The sequence below is a fragment of the Carlito syrichta genome, unplaced genomic scaffold (assembly GCF_000164805.1).
Source record: "Carlito syrichta isolate Samal-C Ts95f unplaced genomic scaffold, Tarsius_syrichta-2.0.1 Scaffold311032, whole genome shotgun sequence".
In the NCBI taxonomy this organism is placed as follows: Eukaryota; Metazoa; Chordata; class Mammalia; order Primates; family Tarsiidae; genus Carlito; species Carlito syrichta.
The window spans coordinates 22,586-43,546 of NW_007255128.1; the positions used below are offsets into that span (position 1 = coordinate 22,586).

The 20,961-nt window shown below is 36.8% G+C and overlaps 1 protein-coding gene across 1 annotated transcript; it reads left to right on the forward strand.

The window, feature by feature from the left end:
* Positions 1 to 2: 2 nt before the first annotated feature.
* KCNA3 (potassium voltage-gated channel subfamily A member 3) lies at positions 3 to 20,504 on the forward strand (the record flags this gene model as incomplete). The annotated part of the gene is made up of 2 exons (XM_008068483.2): positions 3 to 3,004; positions 14,634 to 20,504. A coding segment is annotated over one exon (1,416 nt), but the record flags the coding sequence as incomplete, so codon positions are not given.
* Between the last annotated feature and the right edge of the window lie 457 nt (positions 20,505 to 20,961).

The following is a 20,961-nucleotide window of genomic DNA, read 5'->3' on the forward strand; positions in this document are numbered from 1 at the left end:
GCTGCGGGGAGCGCGTGGTCATCAACATCTCGGGGCTGCGCTTCGAGACGCAGCTGAAGACCCTCGGCCAGTTCCCCGAGACGCTGCTGGGCGACCCCAAGCGGCGCATGCGGTACTTCGACCCCCTCCGCAACGAGTACTTCTTCGACCGCAACCGGCCCAGCTTCGACGCCATCCTCTACTACTACCAGTCCGGGGGCCGCATCCGCCGGCCCGTCAACGTGCCCATCGACATCTTCTCCGAGGAGATCCGCTTCTACCAGCTGGGCGAGGAGGCCATGGAGAAGTTCCGCGAGGACGAGGGCTTCCTGCGGGAGGAGGAGCGGCCCCTGCCCCGCCGCGACTTCCAGCGCCAGGTGTGGCTGCTCTTCGAGTACCCCGAGAGCTCCGGGCCGGCGCGGGGCATCGCCGTCGTGTCCGTGCTGGTCATCCTCATCTCCATTGTCATCTTCTGCCTGGAGACGCTGCCCGAGTTCCGCGACTACCTCGCCTCGCCGTCGCAGGACGCGCTCGAGGCGGCCGGCAACGGCACGTCGGGGGCGCCCGCGGGGGCCTCCAGCTTCTCGGACCCCTTCTTCGTGGTGGAGACCCTGTGCATCATCTGGTTCTCCTTCGAGCTGCTGGTGCGGTTCTTCGCGTGCCCCAGCAAAGCCACCTTCTCGCGAAACATCATGAACCTGATCGACATCGTGGCCATCATCCCGTATTTCATCACTCTGGGCACCGAGCTGGCTGAGCGACAGGGCAACGGGCAGCAGGCCATGTCCCTGGCCATCCTGAGGGTCATCCGCCTGGTGAGGGTCTTCCGCATCTTCAAGCTCTCCCGCCACTCCAAGGGGCTGCAGATCCTGGGGCAGACGCTGAAGGCGTCCATGCGGGAGCTGGGGCTGCTCATCTTCTTCCTGTTTATCGGGGTCATCCTCTTCTCCAGCGCGGTCTACTTTGCCGAGGCAGACGACCCCACTTCGGGTTTCAGCAGCATCCCGGACGCCTTCTGGTGGGCGGTGGTCACCATGACAACGGTAGGCTACGGCGACATGCACCCAGTGACCATAGGGGGCAAGATCGTGGGCTCGCTCTGTGCCATCGCCGGCGTCTTGACCATTGCGTTGCCGGTTCCCGTGATCGTCTCCAACTTCAATTACTTCTACCACCGGGAGACAGAGGGGGAAGAGCAAGCCCAGTACATGCACGTGGGAAGTTGCCAGCACCTCTCCCCTTCCGCCGAGGAGCTCCGGAAAGCCAGGAGTAACTCGACTCTGAGTAAGTCGGAGTATATGGTGATCGAAGAGGGGGGTATGAACCATAGCGCCTTCCCCCAGACCCCTTTCAAAACGGGCAATTCCACGGCCACCTGCACCACGAACAATAATCCCAACTCCTGTGTCAACGTCAAAAAGGTATTCACCGATGTTTAATAGGTGATGCAAGTGACATGCTGTGCTCGGTATTTTGTGGAACGTGCCCCCTTGGTCTGTGTATGCCCTTGTTTTATACATTTCCAGACCATCCGTCAAGGAAAGGACTTGAAGAAGTGGGAGGCACACTTCATCATTCTCCCTCTCCCTACTGCTTCATACTGAAACAGGTGCCTGTTTTGCAAGTGGGCTGCATTCTCTCAGCTCTCCTTTTAACCCCTCCTTCTTTCTCTTAACATTGTAAACAACAAACTTACATCAAACTTGATTTCTAGTACACACCCTATTAAAAAAAAAAAAGTACATCCTGGGAGGAAACGAAACTAAAGAACAGTTAGAGTAACTGCTTAACCTCAAAATTTTCAAAGGCAGTTTTTTTTTTTCTTTACTAAGTAAAGCACATCGGTTCTTAAATGATGCTTCAGTGTGATGGACCTTTCAACATTATTTATTAAATATCTAGTTCAGTTGCCTACCCTGTAGACACGTGGATGAAAAGTCTAACTAGAAAAATGACTTGTAAACCCACAAGGTTTTCAGTTTTGGCCTGGAATTTCTATTTGAATCCTCCCTCCCGGAATTTTAAGGGTCTCTACAATTTTGAATAAAGAGAAATACCCGGCATGTCATCATCTGACTAATTATTTTAATGGAGTTTTCTAAGCACTTCTAAAGTATTAGACTAACAGATTCCTGTGAAGTTCTGTGCATATGTCCCGGCCAACATCTATCAAAGTCTAGAAACAGAGGTTTTCAGTGCTGCTGAGAGAAACAAAAAATGTCCTAATGCATCTGAGAGATAAGCTTCTGCAGTATCACAAGAAGATTAAAGTGGCAGACACCCCTTCCAGTGGAAGTTACTAATTCGGACCTGACTGATGCAGTTCCCATAGCAACCCATGTTTCCTGGGAAACCCGAAAAAGGTTGTCATGGCATCTCTTGCTCTCTAGCCCCACCCCATAGCCCCTGCTGTTTCCACAGTAACCTTTCCAGATGGTTCCTACTTACATGATTTCATAAAGAAAACCACTATTTGAATAAGCCACACAAAGTTAAGTTTGAGACTCGAGGTGAAATGAATCACAAAACATATTTTTTTTAAACTGTGAAAATCATTGATGTCATCCATAATGACTAAATCAAGAAGGAGAATATGGTGTTTGGAATGTTAGATATTAACCACAATAAGGCATGATCTGGATTAAATGCCAGTTATTGGGCAATAATTTTAAAAGTTGCTTCTCTGCAGTTTTCTTTCTCCAAGAATTTTCAAGCCAACAAATAAAATTAAAAAGCAAATGCAAACATGCCCTGTACACAAGAAAATGAGAGATTCAATCCATGTACCTGAAACCTTACTGCAAGGGACCTTCAGACTTCCTTTTAAAAAAAAACTTTCCAGATCCCCATCATTACAGCACTTGAAAAGCTAAAATAAACTTCAGATACATAAAGGATGCACGTTTTTAACTGAGGGAATTGCAGACAATCAATGAAAAGGAGAGATGGGAAGTAACCATATCTTGGGAGAACACCTCCAAGTTTCAGCCATATGCCAAGGGTTGCCAGAAGACAGAAGAATCAGGTGAGCACTGTGTGGTCTATTGAGCACAGTCCCTTGTAGTACAGGGAGCCAGGGAAATGACATTCATATCTAGACTGATGATACTTGCAAAATCAACATTTTATATTAATTGCATGCCTGGTGCCTTTTTAAAGAACATTTACACCTTTCCCATTTGTTTTCCATGTTGCTATCTGTGCTTTGGCTTCCATTGTTCATTACAAAAGGATGATAAGTCATTGCTCTTCAGAATAACCTTCACCCAAGCCAAACTGAAAATTATTTCATCCCTTTTACTAACCCACTTGGCTTCTGAACAATCTGTCTCCCCTTAACAAAAGGTAAAAGGCAGAACCTACTGCTGTTAGATTATTGGTTCCATTTTAATTTACATAATTATTTAGTAGTATGTGGCAGTACCATCCTTTGAAACAAAAATGGTTAAAAATGGACTAAGGGTAATATGTTATTTAAACATAATCATTTTGCTTCTTATATGTTATATAAATCATACATTGTTCACAATTGCTTTTTGGGTTTGATAGCACATTCTATCCTTTTAGAGTAAATGAGAGTAACCCTGTTTTCAAAGCTCTGGAAATATTTTTATATAGTCAGATGTCTATTTATTATTGGGCATTTAAGAGAATGGAAAACATTGACTGAGATTATAAGAAGGGGATGAGGAAGGAAAAGACCCCTCCCAAAAAAATAGAGGCAAGAAATCTATACCTGGTCATAGAATTGTTTGTTTTTAGTCTATGTTTCTAAATAACAGGACTTCATTCTCTAGCTAGTTTCCTTTACTTCTTGGTTGTGTTACCTTTAACAATAATAAACCTTTTGAGCAAACTTTTGTTATTCTTAATGGCCAGAAATTCGTTTTATAACCCAACTGGATAATAGTATGTTAGACACACTACAGCAGTTACATCAAAATAATTTTTGTATCTATTCTCAAAAGAACTTAACATAATAGTGAACAAATTGCAGTTACAATTTTACTCATATTTATTCAGAAGATGTAGAAATCCTGATTAGTTCTGTAAGTAAATTATGACTGTGCCATAATTCTTATGGTTATTAATAGCAGTAATGTGAAGGGGACCTTTGTTCTTTAATCAAGAGAAACAGCATGGCTTGTGAGTCATAACTTTGAAGTAGTATAACTGCTGCTAGTCGCCATATTGTAAGTTACTTAAGGTTATAGGTTCTGAGCCTTGAAAGTTTTGGGTTCTAGTGCCTAGCACAGAATGTAGCACCTTTTATATTTATTATCTTACATTAATATTATTTCTAGGCTTTTAACAAAGTGGCTAAAAGCATAAAAACTCTGCAGTCGTATTGGCAGGGTTTGAATCCCAACTCTACTGTATGACCTTGAACAAATTACTTAACCTCTCTGTGCCTCGGTTTCCTTCTAAAATGAGGATAATAAATGGTACCTTGCAGGGGTTTTGTGAGTATTAAATGTTTGCATGACATGTATCAGAAATTTTGCCAAGAGATTATCTTGTTATCATTATTCACAAGCATTATGTAATTAATACAAAGCTTTGTGAATATAAAATATGTAAATAATTAGTGTCTTCCTATTTCCTTTCTATAGTCGCAATAATAATTACCATTTATTAAGGCCCCGCCATGTCCCAGACACTTGTCAACTCTGTAAGGTAAGTGCTATTAACCTCATTTTAGGAGGGCAAGAAAGAGGTGGCTAAAGCTAAGTGATTTCCCTAGGACTTCACAGCTAACAGGACACTCAGCAAAGATTTAAAACCAGATCATTCTGACTCCACAACCCATACTACTTTTATTGACTTGAAAGATAAAATAAATCTCTTATACTTTTAGGTTTGACTTCAGCCCATGTCACTAACTCATGAATTCATGTGAAGAACAGTATCTCCAGAAATCTATTTCATTTTAGTATACTGAAAATTAACCTTTTAAAAATAATCAGGTATTTTTAACCAGAAAGTTCAAATATAAGTTATTTAAATCAGATGAAGGGCTTGACTTTTGCAATAATGAAAGATTATTTTCTTACATGATTGATTCATCTGGATTTAATCTTAGAAAGTATAATTAGTTATAGTAGGGATACCTGCTAGGACAATGGATATATTTTGTTTTAAGATTAATTTCTTGTTTTTGTGTGTTTTAATCAATAATAGATGATAGTATCTTGAAAATTATTGGTTTTCCATCTCTTTATACTTTGCTTAGCTTACTAAAGAATGATTCCATAAAGTAGTGTAAACATTTGGATTCTGCCTTATTAAGAGGGGAGGGATTACTTAGAACTGAAAGACTGAAAGCAGAAGATCACCAGTTTCATTGAAATTGGTGACATTCTTGCCTTACTCTGCCACTCCATGGATCTTTCAGAACATCTATGCTCTAAAAACATTAGAATATAATTGTGTCCTGCATGATAGTTGTAGCTCTTTTTCTAAGGTTCTAAACCATTTATGAAATGAAAATGAATGGTGAGTTGGGTTTAGAGCAAAATGCTAATAAAGTCTATGTTTGCACATGCCGGCCAGCATTGCCAAACTCTAACCTTCATTGTTGAACTCAGTTGCGTGTCTCAGGTGCTGAAGAAGTATACACAGACTTGTGAGGAGGTATGACTGAATCAGCACACATCCATCAACACCCTGGGGAAAAACATGTGTACACCCTACAACTGGTGAATCCAGAGGGAAACAAGGAAGATCATATTGTTATTATTTATTTTGTGGTGTTTTAAACAGATAGGAGGCCATATTAAACAGATATGAGGCCATATGCACCAACTATAGTGACATAACTGTAACACATATACATACAAGGAAGCATTCTACCAGTTATTTCTAAACTTTGAAATAAAATTTCAATACTGAAATTTTATATGCACAGTATGAAGAAATTTAAAGTTATGGCTTGTTTACGTAAAACTTATCTGTCTTTTTGGCATAATAAACTTATGTTTTTGCCAATAGTATGCCAATAGTATGTAAATGTAACATACATAGTGTATACCAAGAGTTACTCCTTTGAGAACCATAACTCTAATTGATTGGCTTCTACACATTTAAAATTTCAACATTTTCTACAACATTTCAAGTCCTTCCCACTCTCAACTGTGAATAGAAGTGATAACCCTTCCCACTCAGAAATGCAAAAAAGCACAAGTGCCTGCCAATCTGAAGACTTGTGGAAACACTGTGAGACAGAGTTGAGGAGCATAAGAATGAGGAAGAGGACATTTAGGGATTGCATTTTAGAGTGAAATTTTTTTTACTGTTTTGTATTAGGCCTGTTAAACTAAGGAGGACACGATTATTGGTTTTGTGTTACTAACTTTTTATATTTTGTTGTGGCAATTTTATATATATTAATGAAATCACTTGTTTTTTATATACCTTCAGGAAGTGGTTGGGAACCTTTGAGAAAAGGTAAATCAAAGGAAGCAGGAAGAAGGCAGCGGAAGCCAGAGCCCAAACCTTAGTACTGTGACTCAGTTCCTAAGCCCCTGTGAGAAAATGGTCATTGCCATAAAAGCATATGATAGTAGTAGTCTGTATATACTCATATATAACTTGCAAATACAATTTAAATAACTCAGACTGGTTAGAAAGTGTTCAGGTATATGTCTTGTTTTTTCATGATGAGCTAATTTGCTCTCCTAAATTGTAAAGAAAAATACATTTTACAAAGAAACATTTTCATGGTTTTTATTTTTTGTACTGGATGTATTTTTTCTTACACTGTATAGCCATCAAATGCATTAAAGGAGAGGCCTGGGAAAGAGGCTCCACCATTTTCTTGAGAGCCATGTTGTTACTGTTTTAACCTAAATAGTATGGAATAGGAACTCTGCCCTGCAAAATAAAGCCTGGGATTCTGGTTGTTAGTAATATAGCACTTACATGAACAAAAATAGTATTTTATTGTATCTGAAGGGTATTTTGTGTAAATCTGTTCCTGCAAGACTCTAACTTTGCAGATAGAGGGGTTATACCCTCCCGTGTGATGATAAGGAGTGAGGAGACACTTCTTCTCTTCCAGTGAGCCTTCAACCTCACACCTATCCCTGATGTCATAGCATGAAGTCCCTATTGAGATTCCCCACCAACTTTTTGGTGGGGAATCTCAGGTTAGCATTACACCTATATATTATATATCCGTCGGCACTGTTATTTTGTTTGTCTTCCGTTGTTTATTTTAAACTCCTATTCTTATGGAGATTTCCTCTGAATCCTAAGATGTTAATTTCTATCCATTTAGACATATTCTTTAAATTAATTTGGAAGAAAATCAGTGGGGAATGTATCTCATACACAGACACACACACACACACACACACACACACATACACACACATATCTTAATATCTTACCTGGTCACAAGTTACTTCCTATCCTGTAATATGTTTATTTTCTGTCTGTAGCTCTAAATGGCCTGATCATTTTTCTGAATATGAATATATTTCCCAAAATACTGGTTTCCATTCATATGTACAGCATAAATATTTACAAATCATTTTTTGTTTTTTCCATCTTTGCTTAAAAGGCAAGTTTATTACCTAGAGTTTTCAGTGCACTTATTAATGAAATAATATTCGTAGAAAATACATCCAGCCTATCACCCAATTTTGTTAAGTAGCCTCTTAAATATCTCTAAAAACAGACTGCTTTACTACACCACTATCACCACCACTCTAATCACACTGTCAGTATCTATCCTAGAAAAGTGTGAAGATCTCTTAACTGCGCTCCTCACATTTTCTGTGGACACTCTCTGACCCATTCTCCACCTGGTGGTTAAAATGATCTTTCTGAGACTGAAATCTATGCAACCCATCCCTGCTTTAAATTCGTTCAGGGTCTTCTTGTTCTTAGGATAGAGACCCCAAAGGCTTAGCATAGATTCCATGGCCCCATGTGATCTGGCCCCACGTGATCTCATATCCAGCCTTATCTCCTTCTCACATATGCTTCTCCCCTCATTCTGTTGTGCTCCAGTGACCCTGGTCTTACAATTATAGGATTGGCTCCCTTTCCACTTTAATCTATGGGGAACTTTGCGAATTTTCCGCTGCTGGTCTCCTTTCTCTCTTGTCACCTTGTTTACTTCTATTTTTGCTTCCATTCTTCCTCCAAGGCATCTCTCATTGGTTTTATCAATTCCCTATTAGCCAGTAGTTCATTAGATTTAAGCTGTTTTTGACTATAAGAACCACCATTATTTGTGTACTACCTAAAAAGGGAAAGAAAGACTGCCAACTATAAAGTACCAGTGATTTTAAGGCACATCCCCATTTCATAAATGCTCAAATCTAAAAAAAATATGTCATAGAATGAATTAAATACAGTATGTGACCTTGACACAGCTATAATTTACATTTATTTGTGTTATATGATTGATTTATATTTATTCCATGAGAGTAGGGACTCTTTCTTTCTCTCTTTGCTCACCACTGAATCCCTACCTGTTCTCTTCTGAGTCTGCCCCAAATAGACTTTAACACCTACCATTTCACTAAGTGTGTACTTAGCAAGGACACTGGTGACCTCATAACTAGACCCAGTGGTCATTTCTCACCACTCATCTCATTTGATTTATCAGAAGCATTTGATGTGGTGAAATACTTTCCCCTTCCTAGGAAATCTCTTCATCTGACTTCAAAGATACTACACTCTGGACTTTCTTCCTACCTCTCTGGCCTCTCCTTCTCAATTTTCCTTATTGGTTCCTTCTCATCTCTCTTGGGTCGTAATGTTGGAGAGGCCCCTGAAGCACAGGTCACTCCTTATACCTCTTATCTTTCTGCATTCAGTCCCATTTTCATAGCTGTAGACTGTCTCTATATGAGTATCTCCCACCTACACCTCTCCCATAAAACTCCTGATTAAATTTCCACCTGTCTGCCGACATCTCTACCTGGACAACTAATGGACATCTCTTAATATCAAAACTGAGCTTCCCTCTTTCCACACCCTCCACCTCATTAAGTCTGTGCCTCCAGCCCTCTTCCCTTTTTCCACTGTGGACAACTTAAATTTTCCAGTTACTCAAGCTAAAATCCTTGGAATTATCCTAGATTGTTCTCTTTCTCTCCTACCCCTTATCCAGTCTACTGGCAAATCCTGTTAGCTGTTTCGAGGCCTTACCATTTCTACTGCACCACCTAACCTAAACCATCACTGTCTCACACCTGGATTTTTAAAGTACCGTCCTGACTGGTCCCCTAGCTTCCATCCTTTCCTTCGTTTGAATCTCTTCTCAACATACAGCCAGAGTGATCCTTTTAAAATACTTGTCAGGTCATGTTACCTTTTTGTGTCAAAACCACCACTTGGCTCCGCGTTTCACACACAGTGCAATCTAAATACTTTATGGTGGCCCTACCTAATTTTGTCCCCCTTACCCTTCCGACCTCATTGCTGACACCCCTTCCATTTGATTCTGTACTGCAGCCACACTAGCCTTCTTGCTCTTCTTCAAATACACCAGGCATGTACCACTTTGGGTCCTTGGACTTGCTGTCCCTACCGACTGGAAACTTCTAGCATCTGATATCTGCATGACCTCACTCTATCACCTCCTTCAGGTATCACTTATCCATCAACGCCTTCCCTAGCTACACATTTAAAATCTCAGTTCCATAACACTCTCTGTATCCTTTCTATGCTTAATTTTTCCTCTAACATATTTATTCATTCATTCATTCATTCATTTTTAGAGACTACAGCTCACTTTGTCACCCAGGCTGGCATGCAGTGGTGCCATCATAGCTTACTGCAGCCTTCAACTCCTGGGCTCAAGCAATCCTCTTGCCTCAGCTTCCTTAGTAGCTAGGACTACAAGCATACGCCACAATGCCCAGCTAATTTTTAAAATTTTTTGTAGAGACAGAGTCTTACTATGTTGCCCAGGTTGTTCTCCAACTTCTGGCCTCAAGTGATCCTTCCACCTCGGTCTCCCAAAGTGCTGGGATTATAGGCATGACTTCACACCTGGCCATTTATTTTGTTTATTGTGTTTTTACTTCCCTTCCATGAGGACAAGGATTTTTTTCTGTTCATTGTGCTATATTCCCCAAGACCTGGAATAGTGCCAGCAATACAATTGGTGCTCAATAAGTATTTATTGGAAGGAGAAATAAGAGGAAGGAAATTGCATTCCAATTTGAGTCGCTTTTAACTTATAAACAAAATTTTTATGTCATGCATCTATGCTTCATTTTAATCACTATGTGACTTTTACTTTTTGTGATGCTCTTAGGGATAAAATTTCTTATAATCAATTCACTGGAGAAGGCTTCCATTTGGTAAAAGAGGCTCCAGCAAGTTTTCCTCAAGAAGCACTACCCAAGTATGGAGATGGAATTTCTTCATGTAAATAACTTAAATATAGCACTATATGAGTTATCACCAAGGGTACCTAATCACCAGGAATACCTGGAAATTACAGTGCTTCACAGAGACCACGTTTCCTACATAATAGCTAATAGAGTACTCTTTCTATATGATATTCAATATATACATGTTGACTCATTGACCCAAGTGGCACAGCAAAATCATAACAAACAAATGGTACCCCCAAAAGTCTTACATACTTTAGCAGACATTCTAAGAAACTTCCCTATAAGTTCAGCCTTGGTCTTAGTTAATGATGAGTTCTATAAATCCATGGGGCCTTCTTTACTATGGAGGCTGTTTGAATCAGACATTAGAGATTTTTACATTACAGAATTACTTCATCATTGATATGGCCTTACTGGCTAGAACCATTTATTTTACAAAATAATTTATTTTTTAAATGTAATTGTCATTACATTTCAAGATAAGCTGTGCTTAAAATAGGATCACAAAAATCAGCTACTTTTTGAAGTGCTCGTTCATACATTGAAAGGAGATGACATTTAATCCACAAAAAATAAGAGTAGGTTCATAGTGTGACTCTTACAAAATGGCAATACTTAGACTGCTTCTGAGTAATAAGATGGAAAGTAAGAGGCAATCTATAAGCATTGGTTTGGCAATCCAGTAACATTTGATTGTTGGTATTGTGAGATTCCTAATGGCTTTGAAATATCAACACATAGAGTATTAAATGACTAAAACTAATTAAAGCATCGATGTGAGTACTGCAGATATTGCCATGGTTTTATGCAGTGTTGCAGCTGATATGCTTTCTTCCACAGTAGGAAATGAAGATTCTCCTGATATGAGTAGAGGAACTTTCTCCACACCCCTTCTGAATTTTCTCCTTTCCCTGGATTTCTCAAGCATGTCAGAACAGAGAATGACCTGACTGTTGTTGCCTCTGCACATCAAAGTGGTACAGCTTCCTGACTGAGTGTATCAGCAAATTAAAGCTAACATATGTGCCTGAGTTTACATACGTAAACCAGCAGAAGTTAGAAACTCTTTTTTCTTTCTATCACTTTATGCAGTTAAGCCCACATAGGCCAGAGATCATTTCTCTCTTCTGAGGACACGTTATTAGGGCTTTTTAAAGAAATGACACAGAATAGAGAATTTACATGTATATTTTTCTTTTCTCAATTTTTCTGGTTTTGGGTAAGGGATTGTGACATTGTTTACATTTATTAACTAAGTGTGACTTTTACTAGATTTTCTAGTATAACCTTGTTTAGTCAGAGAATGAGACACTTAAGAGACAGCCTTCTATGCCATTACATTTTGTATTTATCTTGTGTCTGACTGCAAAACAATGAAATATCATATAGTCACTAATGCATTATGTCTATGAGAAATTATAATTAAAAAGCATGTTAAACAAGAGTGACTACATGTCATATTCCTTTTTTTTTTTTTTTGAGTTGAAGTCTCACTCCATCACCCAGACTGGAGAGCGGTGGCACGCTCATAGCCACCCCAGCATCGACCTGCTGGGCTCCGGCGATCCTTCTGCCTCAGCCTTCCAAGTAGCCAGAACTACAGGCACGCGCGGTACCATGTCTGACTAATTTTTTAGTATTATAGAGACGAGGTCTCACCAAGTTGCCCGGGCTGAACTTGAACCCGTGGACTCAGGCAATCCACTTATCTCGGCTTCCCAAAGTGCTGGGATTACAGGCTGAGCCACTGAGCCTGGCCTCATATTTCTTAAGGGCAAAATTTACAGGGTAACCCAAAAGCACAGACAGAAGTAATTTCTCTATGTAAGAACTGTATTTGAATTGCTTTATACCTAGATTTTGTAGACCTGTTACCTGAAAACATTTTAGCTGATTTAAAAAGAGAAGTTTATTTTACCGTGTAACTACATAAACTGAGGATATTTATTATTAGGAGACCTAAATACTGTTCAAAGTAGTGTCGATTATAACTCACAGCTCATTTTTCCTTGACATTCCAGAATTTTGCCAAAGCCCACATCTTAGCCTATTATCAGCTTTAATTACTAAGTGAGTTCAGGCTTTTTTCCTTGCCAGGAGAACATAATTTTCAAGATCTCAATTAGAGAACTGTACATAATTGAGCAAGAAATCTTTCTAGTCTTCAGGCCTATTCATTACCATATAGTTGGTAGGATTTGTGTAATTTATTGGTATGTAGCCAACTCTAAGTAATTTAATAGATGTAAATGTGTAGACAAATGAAAAAAAGATTCCCATAAAACTACACATTATAGAATGATTTTAACTCTCCCTTCATTAACTACAAGTTAGTGAAGCTAATAGTTAGGTAAGTTGGATTTCTGTATTTCTTTCATTTAGGCCTTGTGGAGGTATTAATTACTTCTTCAAAAACTGGATAGTTATTCAAATTTTATTGTTCTTGCTTTGTATGCTAAAACATTTATTTGGCTCAATCTCTTCTGTTATAGGTCATCATTTTCTATTATATCTTCTTTCTCCCTTTTAATATAGTTGATTTTGATACTTAACTAATTCCATTCTTCTAAGCCTTTCAACCCATATCTTAGCCACTGACATAAACACCGCAATTGCTTACTGATATAACTTTTCTTTTTCTGTTGAATTGCAACTGCTTCTGCACCTATAGTTTATTGAAATATCACACTATACCATTCTTATTTAATAGTCTAAAGAGCGTTGAGAGGCAAAGTATTGATGCATGAGGTTTAAAAAAAAAATTCCAACCTTTTGGATGTAATAGCTGCAAGACAAGCATAGTTTAATGCAAACATCTTAAGATAAACAAGGCTGCAGTAGTGTTGAGCAGAGCCTAGGCCTTTGATAATAAAATGGATGCCAAGTCATTCGTGTTACTTGGAATTTCTTGTAATTAGTAGTTATTAATAATGATTAGACCATTATAATTTTAAAACTCTCACAGTAAACATTAAGCCTACTGTGAATATACTCTTGTGGCTTTTTGCCTAAAAATCAGTGTTAAGGTGACCAGATATAATCCAGGCCACTAAGGAAAGCTTTTTCAATAGGCAGATGATTGATTGCCCAGCACAGCATAGGCATACAGTAGTTAATTTAATGAGTGACTGTTTCTTCCATCAAAAGTACATTCAAATTTAAGATCACCATCTTTAAGCATTTACCACTTGTTTGGGGCACCTGCTAAAACCAGGACTATATATGGGAATATCTTCTCTGTATTATGGTGAGTGATATTCACATATCGAAACCTGGAACTAGGTTATAGCACTTCTGTTTTTGTCTTTATGTTATACAGTTAGTCAGTTTCTAGAGTACATAAATATAATTTTTATATTTCCATTTAGTCGTTCAACATGTATTCACTGAGTGCCTCCTATGTGTCAGACACGATACAGAGTGATAGGGATTTCTTCATCTACCCAACATATAAAGTGTCTGCTACATGCCAAACACCACTCTAGATTCTGGACGTAGCAGCAGATAAGACTGTTATATTGCCTGATGCTGTTTTTAAAAAATGCTTTGCTGTCAGCATTTCTCAATGTATTAGTTTGTTTTGGGGAGAGGGAAGTACCAAACCTCTAACCTTTATTTCTTGGTTCTCCAAAGACCCTGATCAGGTGAGTACTGTCTTAATTTGTGATATTTTACAATGGTGCATAACTGTGCAAAGTTCATATTTTAAAGAATCAATATATCAAATAGTTATTTGTAATGAAGAGACAATATAGCACCTAGAACATGTTTTTTTACTGTACTCATTTTGAGATTCTCTTCTCTTCATGACACTTATCTGAGCTTTGAATTTCTATTCACTTTAAAAGACTTCTCATCACAGATTACAGTAGGATGTACAACCAGAAAGGAAACTCTTGAAATGCATTGAGAAAATTAAACAGTACATTTTTTCTTAAAATGAATGGGCACCTAAAGCCTTTCAGGTGGTTCTGAGGATTTAGATACATTTTTCTATCTAAAAAGTAAACACACATTGGTTTGGACTAAATCTGGGAATCATTATTAAAGGAAAAAAGTTTATAATTTCAGCATACTCTGAAACCTTTTCTAACTTATAAATTAAAAGCATTCAATATGTACATAACACATTTATACAATTAAATTGCTTGAACTTTTCAGGGTAACAGTAAAAAAAAGCTAAAGTTTTTAAAAATATCACGAATGGAACATTTTCTGTTGACTATTTTCTAAAGCCTGTAGTTTTTAAAAGCTAAATATACAGTAAATTATTATATTTGCTCTGTCTGACAGATCCTTGAAGAACTCCCCGCATAAAGAACTGTAGAACTGCACTGACCAGTACAATGCTCAGTTTTCATTTGCCTGGATCAAGAATGCTGTGGCAGTTCCATCACTAGTGGACAGTGAATGATCTGTCTGCGATCACGTAGTTTTGTTTCAGTTGACATTAAATAATATATCTCTAATAAATGTTTTATATAAAGGAAATGACTCTGAAGTTGGAGGAGTCTCTTCATATTGTGTGCAGTATAAATGATTGATCAAGAGCTACAAAAGGATATTAAAAACATTAAGGTATCATTTCAACCTTTTGATGAAATCTAATCATCCAAAAACTATAATCAGTGCTGCGGATAAAGGAAGCCTAAATATTTGTTTCTAACAAGCCAGCTGTTACTATTTTCTTTTTTTTCAGTTAATTACCAAACTGTGTTTAATCAGGAGATATATTCGTATTATTCTGTGTCTGGTTTATGTACAACATTTTTGTGAAGGTGTGTTTTGTACCAAAGACTCTCATACATAGAATATTAGCCCTTTTTCACATAAATAAGTGAAGTCTACACTGTGCCCAAATGAATGGTATTAAAGACAGACTTGCCTAAAAGGAATGTGCCTTGCTTGATTAAGCATTCTTTTATTTTTTAAATTCAAAGTGTTAGATTTGCTAATTAGCCTTTTAGGTTTTAGCGGAGCTTAACTTTACAAAGATATATTAGTGCATATTATATGTTTAAGTGGTCTATCAATCTTTCACATTTAGTTATACTTTCAGCAGTTCATGTATGATATATTCATTTAATTTAGTTTTCATGGGATGTTTGGCATGGTGAGACAAAGCACATTCTTAAAGATGCTTGTAATATTCCATCTATTGTTTATAACTTTTCCTTCAAAATTATAATGTAAAAGTTTTCTTGACTCATTTTCTATTTTTATATTCTTTTAGAAATGGAACTTTTTCAATTAAAAAAAGTTTTAGTTGGAAGAGATTTAGGAGATCATGAAGATGGTTTTCCATTTGGGGACATTTCACTTCTGTGCCATTAATGTATTTACTGTGACATTTCAGCAGAATGGTAGCTATTTGTATATTATTTCATAAGCCTTATGGAAAGTCAAACTGTGAAAAATTATTATATAGAACAACCTTTTTCATTTTCTTATTTTATTTTAAAAATGTACCTGAACAAATGCACAAGTAACCAGTCTCCTGTTATTTAGATGTATAACAATGCTAAGTTATAATAAAAGCACTTACAGAATTTCAATTGCTAAAATATTTCAGTAGCAAAGCCAAGACTATAAATTTTTGGTTCTCTATAGAATGGAATACAGGTGGCGAATTTCATTGTTAATATATGTTTAAGAATCAGGAACTAAAACAACTTTATACTTGCTAGCAGCAAAACAGATAGATAGGAGAAGCAATCCAGGTAACTTTCTTTGAGGCAACGTCTACAGTGAATTTCTCACAATCTACTGGTAATTTCTTTGTTGTCCACACTTTGAGACAAGATCACTATAGGAAAAATGAAATAAAGAAATGGCACTTATCTCAGATATGAGCTATGTGAATGAACCTTTAATCTAGATGATTTGTGATTAAAGTGAAATTATAGCCACCACCTTGTCTTTGTTCTCTGTTAGCTCATTTGGTGGAGACACTGGCCCAAAGAATAGTCAGTCTATTGCAGCCAACTTAATCCTCATAACTGATGATCACAGCCTGGATAGCAGTAAAGTAATCCATATGAGCTATTGGAATGATTGAAACCAACTGACCAACTATGCTACAGGAGGTCTCAGACAGTCAGACATTTGAGTAAGGATCAGTAGGTGTTCAAAAAATAGACACAAGAGCTACCTTTGTAAAACCATAATGCCACATCCTTAAGTATTATAGTTTATTTAGTATCTTATCTGAATTATTGTTACAGGCTACAGTTTCAGGTAAAGACAAAACCTGGACTTTTGCAATAAAAACCCAGAATGGTGCCAGAGGAGTAAACTGTCATACCAAATATAGTTCACAGAATCGGTAGTAAAAAATAGTACTGGTCTGTGTAACAGAAGACCAGAATTTTTACCCACTCTACCTGTGGGACCTAGATAAATCAGTTGCCACTGCTAGGCTTCAGTTTCTTGAATTGCAAGGTGGGCGTGCTGGGTTCAGTAGTCTCCAGACTGCTTCCCAGCCCCCAGATCCTCATTATACACATCTGAAAAATGCTTTGAAGAATACTTAAGTACTCAGATATTCTTATACAGGAAAGAATAAGTTAAATAAGAATTAAGCCTTGAAAGTGTCATAAATATATCATTCTAATTGATTGTGAGAAGAAGAAATAGGATTCTTTCTCCTTTAGGAATTTTCACTGATCTGTAACAGGATCATGAAAAAGAAAAAAAATCAATCCTCAGAATGGAAACAGATTAATAAAACAGCTAGAAAGGAAGGGAATGTATTTGTGAAATTTAGTGAAATGTAAAGGTGATTTGGAAAGTGTATATGAAATGCTGAAAACAGTACCCGAGCCTTATTGTACACTCAATGTTTTAAACCTAGGGGTAGGGGAAGGTGGGGAAACAGTGCAGTAGGAACATTTTTGCCTTACCATCTCTCGGTTTTGTTTTGTTTTTTACACAAGAAGCAGTTTGGTAGAGCTTAAGCAGGTGTCTGTGTTATAGTGCTGGCTGTGCCAAGAACTCTCATGTGCCCTAGGAAAGTCCCTTTATCTTCTCTGAGCCCCACTTTCTTTATCTGTAAAGTGAAGAATTTTAAAATTCAGTAATCTGCATGTTTATTTTCACCTTTGAAAATTCTATAACTCTTTCAGATGGTTGTATGAGTACATGTATGAGACATACATATGTTCCTTCCCTCTCGTCACTAAGATGCCACGTATTTCTACCCAAGTGACTGAATAGATTGCAAATCCAAATGTTCTTATTTCTAATGTTGACAGTTGACCTCAGCAAGACATAAAAAGTTAAACCTTACTTTTAATTTTGACCATGGGTTAATTATTATGACTTATCGTTTTGTCTTTGGATGCTGAATTAGTTACTTAAACAGAATGTCTGTTCACGTTAATCTTCTCTTTAAATTTCTGTAGTTTTTTAACATGTAGCAAATCAGAATCAAATATGCTTACGAATGAATTACAGCTGACTGTAAAGTATACTTTTGTCACATAAAAATAATTAATGCTCTTTTGGTCCCAGAAGCAATGACTATAATTACAAATAATATTCACAAAATTTTGTGTATTTTTTTGGAATATAAATGAGGCCTAATAGAGCCATACTGTAATTAAGTTTGCTCAGGAGTGGGAAACAAAATTCAGGGATAACCCAAACACATCTGTTTGGCATTAGAGGATATTGGGAAAAGAAGGATTATAGGTTTTGCACAACATAGGTAAGAGGTGATTACCTACTGAAAAACAAGAGTATATTCTGGTTCCTGATTTTGTGGTAGAAAGACATTAGGTTAGAAGGATGCCAAAATGTGGACACTAGAGAAATTGCTCAAGTGAAGAAGTCCATTTCAATAATACAGAAATATTTTGTCATACTGAGATTATTTGTCCAGAGGTTTAGTCTTATATCCTTCCCATTCAGAAAAGGGGGCAGTTTTCAAAGGCCTCTGTCATAATAGGAAATGTATATTTTGGCTAGTGGAGCAATTAATTAAAATATTGAATCTGATAATTTTGGTTTTGTGAACCTGAATTTTCACTTTAGGTGTCATTGAGTCTTTTATGTATTAGTGTGATCTGTGAGAAGTAATTTCATCCTTTTTTTTTTGGTAAAGTTGTTATTTGGTAAATGGTGATTCTAGCATATTGTGTTAATACTGTATCTTACAAGAACTTGTGAACTGAACTTACTACACAAATCATAGTAGTTATCTCTTCTGGTAAATTGTTTCTGTGGTGTGATCTCTTAATGCTGGGTTTGGGGTTGGGGAGGTTAAGCCTTTAGTTTACTTTAAACTGTCAAAATGTTTTTCTTAAATGCCATAAAATTATATGACTATAAGCCAAATAATATTCTTTTTTTTTTTTCAGTTTTAAGGGCACTGTATAGACCATTTTTGGAACTACCCCATAAAATGGTATAATTTATGTTTAAAAGCTCCTACACACATCTATATGTATGTATGTATATGTGTATATATATATTTATACACATACACACACACATATACACACTCAAGGGAAAGCAAACAGTGAATGTAGTATTCCTATGTAATATACTAGATGTTGTAAGAACCCATTTTTGAAGTCTTACACAGATTATGTAGAAGTCAGAGTAACAAATACATCTCAATACTTTCAGAGAGACTCTAACATTTATTTATTTCTAAGATTTGTTTTATGTCATACTTTGCAAAAATCATTTTATTTTAATCTTTAAAAAAAGTCATATGAAGTTCTAATACCATCTGAAGTTTAGAGATTAAGCAACCAAGGTTTAGAAAGATCAAATGATTTGTCCAAGATAATATGGCCAATAAGTGACTTTATATGTCAAATGCTTTTTATGCTATTCATCCTCTGTCATGTTATTTTTATCCTATTGCTGCCATTGTCTTTAAGACTTTGACTAAAGAAAAGTCTTCTCTTTTTTGGGAAATTTCAGGTTTCAGCAAAAATGCATTGTTGCTGTTATTGTCAGACCTCTTTAGATACTTTCAACTATTGTGCTTCCACAGGGTATTATCCAAACATTTTTTCACTTAAAACATATTAAGTTCACACACTCTGACCACAGACACTAAATTTATTTGATATCAGAAAGCAAAACTGCAAAATGATCTTCAGTGATCTTCACTGGCCTTTCTGATTTCCCTTTTAAAAAATCCATCACAATGACTGATTTCTGAACAGTTGAAAGAAGCAATAATCAACCAAAGAAACTGCAGTCATTCTGATTCTGAGGGGGAAAAAAAATCCCACTCTAGTAACTATTTTTCAGCATTTTCTAAAAAAAATTACATGTATTCTGTGATTAGTGGAAGACAAGGAAAAGAGAGTGGGGAGTAAAACTACCTTTATTTTAAGAAAATTCACTATTTCCTGTAACTATTCAAAGAGAATTGGTTATCAAGAATAGATAACAGTGTTATTAACATGTATAATTTGCTGGTTATTTCTTTGTAGTGAAAATATTTGGTAAAAATTTTCCAACATATTTAAAAATTCACTTAAGGATTTTCTCAGATAAAATTAAAATCTAATGACTGCTCAGTTTGAATATGGAAGGCATTTATGTGTGCTAATCCTTGACACGATACTACATTTTTATTATTTTCTTAGACAACAGAAAGACACTGTTACTGCTTTCCCTTGTAAGTCAACAGTCTGTGATACATGCTGTACTTTTACTGATCAGCAATGCAGTGTTACTGTGAATATTTAAATGGAACTTATGCTTATTATATCAGAATTTAAATTTTCGAACATAAAATTTAGTTCTCTTCATCAAACAAATAAGTCAAGCAAGTATTATTTTGTATGGAATGAAATAATTATTCCTAAACAATGACAATAACAATGAAATTCAGAATAAGATGTAAAATCAAACATATTTTATATTTTCCATATGCCTTCTTTTGATATTAAATTGTGTTAACTTATCATATATTAATGTAAAGTTAAAATAAGATCTTGTATCATGTTCTCTGATGTTCTTGTCCTAATAATTTTGGGCCTTTTAAGTAAATATCAGAAAATACCTGTGAGTTTTGATTATGTGATATTTTCATCTGATCTATTTTTTAAATGTGTCATTGGATTTTAAGTGTTTTCTTTGCAAATGTTCCTTACAGAATTCAATAAAATATCCAAAAAATCCTATTGTTCATATTAATAATTAGTTCCAAATGACTTCCATGTCCTTTCTTTCTTTTCTTTCTTCCTCCTTTCTTTATTTTCATCCTTTCTTTCCTTACTTTCTTTTTTGCAAAAGAGGAAACATCAAAAGTTGGGCTGTTGTAAGGAGCTCAAGCATCAGCTACCCTTGGATCAGCTCCACAGACTATTGTGTGTCCTCCCGCATGGCCATAGTGAAGACTTCTGGCCACTACACTTAGCAAACCTTTTGAATGCCCACATTCCCTGGGTTTCTGCTGTTGCTCTCTATCTTATGCTGTCGGTGCCCTGTGAAGTCTCAAGGAGGAAAAAAATGTATTTACAATAAGCCTGTGTCTTTGTGCTGTGTGTCGTTTTTATAAGAGTAAATCATGGCACAGAAAATGTACATTATTGCATTCAGAAATGAGTATTGGACATCCATTGCGTGCATTGCTCTGTTGAAAGCACTGTGA